Source organism: Oncorhynchus tshawytscha, linkage group LG16, assembly GCF_018296145.1.
Source record: "Oncorhynchus tshawytscha isolate Ot180627B linkage group LG16, Otsh_v2.0, whole genome shotgun sequence".
NCBI classification, from domain to species: Eukaryota; Metazoa; Chordata; class Actinopteri; order Salmoniformes; family Salmonidae; genus Oncorhynchus; species Oncorhynchus tshawytscha.
Window position 1 is genome coordinate 85807089 of NC_056444.1, and position 7444 is coordinate 85814532.

Genomic DNA, 7444 nt, shown 5'->3' on the forward strand with positions numbered 1-7444 from the left:
TGATTTGATCATATACTAATGGGCTAGGGATTGATTTGACCATATACTAATGGGCTAGGGATTGGTTTGACCATATACTAATGGGCTAGGGATTGATTTGACCATATACTAATGGGGCTAGGGGTTGATTTGACCATATACTAATGGGCTAGGGGCTAGGGGTTGATTTGACCATATACTAATGGGTTAGGGGCTAGGGGTTGATTTGACCATATACTAATGGGCTAGGGGTTGATTTGACCATATACTAATGGGCTAGAGATTGATTTGATCATATACTAATGGGCTAGGGATTGATTTGATCATATACTAATGGGCTGGGGATTGATTTGATCATATACTAATGGGCTAGAGATTGATTTGATCATATACTAATGGGCTAGAGATTGATTTGATCATATACTAATGGGCTAGAGATTGATTTGACCATATACTAATGGGCTAGAGATTGATTTGACCATATACTAATGGGCTAGGGATTGGTTTGACCATATAGTAATGGGCTAGGGGTTGATTTGACCATATACTAATGGGCTAGGGTTTAGGGGTTGATTTGGTATGCGTAAATCCAGTCTAGTGCCATTGTGTTAATGATTGACAGGTAATGATGTGATGAAGGTATTCAAGGTGCATGACCATTGTGCTTACCTCTTCCTTTCTTTGATGTTACCATAGAGATATATTATAATACAGGGATGTCTGTGATGTTACCATAGAGATATATTTTAATACAGGGATCTGTCTGTGATGTTACCATAGAGATATATTATAATACAGGGATCTGTCTGTGATGTTACCATAGAGATATATTATAATACAGGGATCTGTCTGTTCAATGGAATCTGATGGGTCTGGAAGGAGATCAATAATGAATCTGTTAGCTGCTCAGTGGAGTCTGATGGGTCTGGAAGGAGATCAATAATGAATCTGTTAGCTGCTCAGTGGAGTCTGATTGGTCTGGAAGGAGATCAATAATGAATCTGTTAGCTGCTCAGTGGAGTCTGATGGGTCTGGAAGAAGATCAATAATGAATCTGTTAGCTGAGTGCTGCTGGACTGATCAACACACTGTTGATTTATAGTGTGTGTGTGTGTTTGTGAACAGTGATTTGTAGCTTGTTATTATAGCATTTAACACCAGATATCCTCTGCGAATGGTTGGTAGTGTACTGAGATATTAGTGTTAATGATACTGAACTGTACTGCTATATTACAGGACCTGTTACTGAGCTGTAAGAACTATAATAAGGAATATTTTTAATACACCGATTGTGGTATTTACTCTGAGCCACCCTTGTTGTAGTTGAAGAATAGTCATGTTCTTTTGAATACATTGAAAACATGGGAAGAAGATGAAGACTACTAAAACATGGGGGGATGATGAAGACTACTAAAACATGGGGGGGAGATGAAGACTACTAAAACATGGGAAGAAGATGAAGACTACTAAAACATGGGGAAGATGAAGACTACTAAAACATGGGGGAAGATGAAGACTACTAAAACATGGGGGATGATGAAGACTACTAAAACATGGGGGAAGATGAAGACTACTAAAACATGGGGGATGAAGACTACTAAAACATGGGGGAAGATGAAGACTACTAAAACATGGGGGATGATGAAGACTACTAAACATGAAGACTACTAAAACATGGGGGAAGATGAAGACTACTAAAACATGGGGGATGATGAAGACTACTAAAACATGGGGGAAGATGAAGACTACTAAAACATGGGGGAAGATGAAGACTACTAAACATGGGAAGATGAAGACTAAAACATGGGGAAGATGAAGACTACTAAAACATGGGGGAAGATGAAGACTACTAAAACATGGGGGATGATGAAGACTACTAAACATGGGAAGAAGACGAAGACTACTAAAACATGGGGGAAGATGAAGACTACTAAAACATGGGGGATGATGAAGACTACTAAAACATGGGGGAAGATGAAGACTACTAAAACATGGGGGGAAGATGAAGACTACTAAACATGGGAAGATGAAGACTACTAAAACATGGGGGAAGATGAAGACTACTAAAACATGGGGGAAGATGAAGACTACTAAAACATGGGGAAGATGAAGACTACTAAAACATGGGGGAAGATGAAGACTACTAAAACATGGGGGAGATGAAGACTACTAAAACATGGGGGATGATGCAGACTACTAAAACATGGGGGATGATGAAGACTACTAAAACATGGGGGATTCTGAAGACTACTAAAACATGGGAAGAAGATGAAGACTACTAAAACATAGGGGAAGATGAAGACTACTAAAACATGGGGGAAGATGAAGACTACTAAAACATGGGGGGATGATGAAGACTACTAAAACATGGGGGGATGATGAAGACTACTTGTGTTTCTATCTTCCTTATTTTTTATCTTTATTTAACTTTTTTTTAACCTTTATTTAACCAGGCAAGTGAGTTAACAACAAATTCTTCATTTCAATGACGGCCTAGGAACAGTGGGTTAACTGCCTGTTCAGGGGCAGAACAACAGATTTCTACCTTGTCAGCTTGATGGTTTGAACTTGCAACCTTTCGGTTACTAGTCCGACGCTCTAACCGCTAGGCTACCCTGTGTCTCCCTAATCTTTTTAATATTACTTTTTTCCCTCTTGCCCTCCCTATTCTTAACTTCCCAAACAAATCAAATAAATAAGATCTGAACTCAAAAAAATAAACAAATAAATCTATCAGAATACTTTGATTGAAGCTTTATTTCAAAGACGTTTATGAATATTATAATATATAGAGTGTTAGGTGTTACTACACTGTTAATAAGCATGAAGCTATATCTCTCTCTCTCCATCTCTCTCTATCTCTCTCCATCTCTCTATCTCTCTATCTCTCTCCATCTGTCTCTATCCATGTCTCTCCAAATCTCCATCTCTCTCTCTGCTTCTCTCTCCCTCTATCTCTCTCTCTCCATATCTCCATCTCTCTCTGTCCATCTATATCTATATATCTCTCTCTATCCATCTATCTCTCTCTATCTCTCTCTCTGCTTCTCTCTCCCTCTATCTCTCTCTATCCATCTCTCTCCATATCTCCATCTCTCTCTGTCCATCTGTATCTCTCTCTGTTTCACTCCATCTGTCTATCTCTCTCTGCTTCTCTATCGCTCTCCCTCTATATCTCTCTCTCTCCATCTATATCTATATCTCTCTCTGTTTCTCTCTCTCCATCTCTCTATCTCCGTCTCTCTGTTTATCTATCTCTCTCCATCTCTCTCTCACTCTCTCTCCATCTCTCTCACTCTCTCTCCATCTCTCTCACTCTCTCTCCATCTCTCTCTCTCTGTCTCTCCATCTCTCTCACTGTCTCTCTATCTCTCCCTCTCTACTGTGGCAGGTAGTGTAGGATGTGTTGGACCAGCAGCTCGGGGTCGTGGGTTAGGGCTTGGGGGTCGTAGTTCAGGGCTCTTCTCCTGCGGCTGGCCCTCCCACCAGGTTGGGCCTGTAGTTCGGTGTCGATCCTCTTCATCCTCTGTAACCCCACAGCATGGTTTGGGGTCTTGTGGCCCTCCCGCTCTCCCCCAAGCCATCCAGGGCCCTCTTCCATGTACCCCAGCCTCTTGACCCTCAGAAGCCCCGGAGAGGGCTCCCGGCTGGGGGAGGGAGTAGGAGGGGAGACCAGGGAGCGACGGGATCTGTGGAAGACTGGTTCTGAGGCTGCTCTGACCCCTCCACCCCCACCACCAGACACAGACACCAGGTCCCTCCTCACCCGGCGGCCTGACGAACCCTGGGGGTTGTTGGGACTAATGCTGGACAGGATCTTGGTTACGAGGTATCTAGAGACACAGGGATAATAACATGAATTATGTTTACATTTTACAACCAAAACATTATACCCTGCTAGCTAGTGTACATTCAATGGCTACATAACTGAGTGTAGAAAATTCCCCCAACCCCTTTTGCCTTCAGAAGAGAGGAGGTTCTCTACAAGGTGTCGAAAGCATTCCACAGGGATGCTGGCCCATGTTGACGTCAAGTTAGCTGGATGTCCTTTGGGTGGTGGACCATTCTTGATACACACGGGAAACTGTTGAGCGCTAAAAACCCAGCAGCATTGCAGTTCTTGACACACTCGAAAAACAGCGAGCCGGGCACCTACTACCATACCCCATTCAAAGGTACTTCAATATTTTGACTTGCCCATTCACCCTCGGAATGGCACAGATGCACAATCAATGTCTCAATTGTCTCAAGGCTTAAAAATCCTTCTTTAACCACCTGTCTCCTCTCTTTCATCTACACTGATTTGAAGTGGATTTAACAGGTGACATCAATAAGGGATCATATCTTTCACCTGGATTCACCTGGTCAGTCTACGTCATGGAATGAGAAGGTGTTCCTAATGTTTTGTACACTCTGTGTATATTCACATTTCTCTGTGCTCTCTTCCCTCTGTCTCTCTCTTTCTCTCTCCCTCCCTCTCCTTACCTCAGAGCCTCCTGGTCTTGGTCCTGGCTGCCTGTTTCCAGCCTGTCATTTGTAAACCTGTTGATGACGGCTGGTAGACCTGGTAACCCGGCCTGCTGCTGCAGCCTCTCCTGCCTGTATCTGTTGAGCAGGGCCTGGGTGAGCTGGGGGTCCAGTAGGCCCTGCCATGGAGCTGCAGCCTGGGGCTTTCCCATTCTCATCCCCTGCTCTGTCTCATCGTAGTCACGGGTATAGGGCCCTTGGAAGTCCCCTGGCCCATGGTCCTCCTCACCTCCCTCCTCTCCGGCAGCTCCTTCAGCTTCACTGAGGAGGCGGAGCAACCCGGCCAGGTACGCCGTTTCCTGTTCATGCCTCTCGTCGTTCTCCACCAATTGCTGCAGAGCCTGTCCTAAGCCCTGCCCCCTCCACTCCTCTGGTTGATAGAGCAGCTCGTTACCCCCCCGGCGGGTCAGGACGTCAGCCGACTCCCCAGGATAGGACATCATCCCGGCCTCGTACGGCAGCGAATCACGGAGGTCTCTGCGGAGACGCCTGACCCCGCCTCCTGTGGCGTCCAGACCACGCCCCGCCACGCCACGGGCAGCGGACAATGACTAAGAGGGAGAAAGAGAGAGACAGAAAGAAAGAGAGGAGAAACAAAGAGAGAAAGAGAGATACAGAGAGAGAAGAGACAGATGGACAGGATGAAACAGAGATATGTTGGTTATTTTTAGGACTTTGTAATAGACTAAGACAATGCCGACGCCCACATACATTAACAGTTGGAACTCTGAGATGACACAGCAGTAAGTCTCCCCTGGAACTCTGAGATGACACAACAGTAAGTCTCCCCTGGAACTCCGAGATGACACAGCAGTAAGTCTCCCCTGGAACTCTGAGATGACACAGCAGTAAAAGGCTATTTATGCTTGCTCCGTATGGAGGGAGGATGTGACGCAGAGGCTTGTGGAGGCCAAATCGAGCTCCGTACCACTTCCGATCCAATTGTGTTCCGATCCAATTGTGTTTTTTTGTTTGTTTCTTTGCGTTGTTTGTAAGTTATTATGCACATAATGTTGCTGCTACCGTCTCTTATGACCGAAAAGAGCTTCTGAACATCAGAACTGTGATTATTCACCACGAACTGTCAGAATCCTTTTTTTCCTTTAACGAGTCCGACGAGTCTGACGTGAATGACATACTGCTCTCCTGGGAACAGGCCCAGATCCCCATCATTTGTGTGAAAAGAAGGCAGAGAAAAAGGGTCCAGAGGGCGAGCTGGTAGGCGATCGAATAAACCACCACTGCCTTCCATTCTGCTAGCAAACGTGCAATCTTTGGAAAATAAAATCGATGACCTACGCGGAAGATTAAACTACCAACGGGACATTCAAAACAGTAATATCTTATCCTTCACGGAGTCGTGGCTGAACGACGACATCATCAACATACAGCTGGCTGGTTATACGCTGTATCGACAGGACAAAACAACGGCGTCTGGTAAGACAAGGGGCGGGGGCCTATGCATATTTGTAAACAATAGCTGGTGCACGATATCTAAGGAAGTCTCAATGTTTTGCTTGCCTGAGGTAGAGCATCTATACAAAGCACTCCCTCGCCCTCCATTTGGCAAATCTGACCATAATTCTACCCTCCAGATTCCTGTTTACAAGCAAAAATTAAAGCAGGAAGTATCAGTGACTCGCTCAATACGGAAGTGGTCAGATGAAGCAGATGCTAAACTACAGGACTGTTTTGCTAGCACAGACTGGAACATGTTCCGGGATTCCTCCGATTGCGTTGAGGAGTACATTGGCTTCATCAATAAGTGCGTCGATGACGTCGTCCCCACAGTGTCCGTACGTACATACCCCAACCAGAAGCCATGGATTACAGGCAACATCCGCACTGAGCAAAAGGCTAGAGCGGGACTCTAACCCGGAAGCTTATAAGAAATCCCGCTATGCCCTCCGACAAACCATCAAACAGATAAAAAGTCAATACAGGACTAAGATCGATTCATACTACATCGGCACTGACGCTCGTCTGATGTGGCAGGGCTTGCAAACTATTACAGACTACAAAGGGAAGCACAGCCAAGAGCTGCCCAGTGACACGAGACTACCAGATGAGCTAAACTACTTCTATGCTTGCTTCGAGGTAAATAACACTGAAACATGCATGAGAGCACCAGCTGTTCCGGAAGACTGTGTGATTACGTTCTCCGCAGCCGATGTGAGCAAAACCTTTAAACAGGTCAACATTCACAAGGCCGCAGGGCCAGATGGATTACTAGGACGTGTACTGTGAGCATGCGCTGACCAACCAACCAAGTGTCTTCACTGACATTTTCAACCTCTCCCTGTCCAAGTCTGTAATACCAACATGTTTCAAGCAGACCACCATAGTCCCTGTGCTCAGGAACACTAAGGTGACCTGCCTAAATGACTACCAACCCGTAGCACTCACGTCTGTAGCCATGAAGTGCTTTGAAAGGCTGGTCATGGTTCACTTTAACACCCTTATCCCAGAAACCCTAGACCCACTCCAATTTGTATCACGCCCTAACATATCCACAGATGATGCCATCTCTATTGCACTCCACACTGCCCTTTCCTACCTGGAAAAAAGGAACACCTATGTGAGAATGCTATTCATTGACTACAGCTCAGCGTTCAACACCATAGTGCCCTCAAAGCTCCTCACTAAGCTAAGGACCCTGGAACTAAACACCTCCCTCTGCAACTGGATCCTGGACTTCCTGACAGGTCGCCCCCAGGTGGTGAGGGTAGGTAACAACACATCTGGCATGCTGATACTCAACACAGGTACCCCTCAGGGGTGCGTGCTTAGTCCCTTCCTGTACTCCCTGTTCACTCATGACTGCACGGCCAGGCACGACTCCAACACCATCATTAAGTTTGCCGAGGACACAACAGTCATCAACAACGACGAGACAGCCTATAGGGAGATTAGAGACCTGGCCGTGTGTTGCCAGGAA

General features: G+C 45.6%; 1 protein-coding gene across 1 annotated transcript in view; it reads right to left on the minus strand.

Moving 5' to 3' along the window:
* Positions 1-3264: 3264 nt before the first annotated feature.
* pcsk1nl (proprotein convertase subtilisin/kexin type 1 inhibitor, like) overlaps positions 3265-7444 on the minus strand; it is an 11951-nt gene continuing 7771 nt past the window's right edge. The window contains exons 2-3 of the mRNA XM_024406094.2: positions 4465-5057; positions 3265-3812 (exon numbers count right to left, since the gene is read on the minus strand). Of these exons, the coding sequence (XP_024261862.2) occupies positions 3359-3812; positions 4465-5057 (1047 nt within the window). The 3' untranslated portion in view covers positions 3265-3358. The remainder of the gene's footprint in view (positions 3813-4464; positions 5058-7444) is intronic.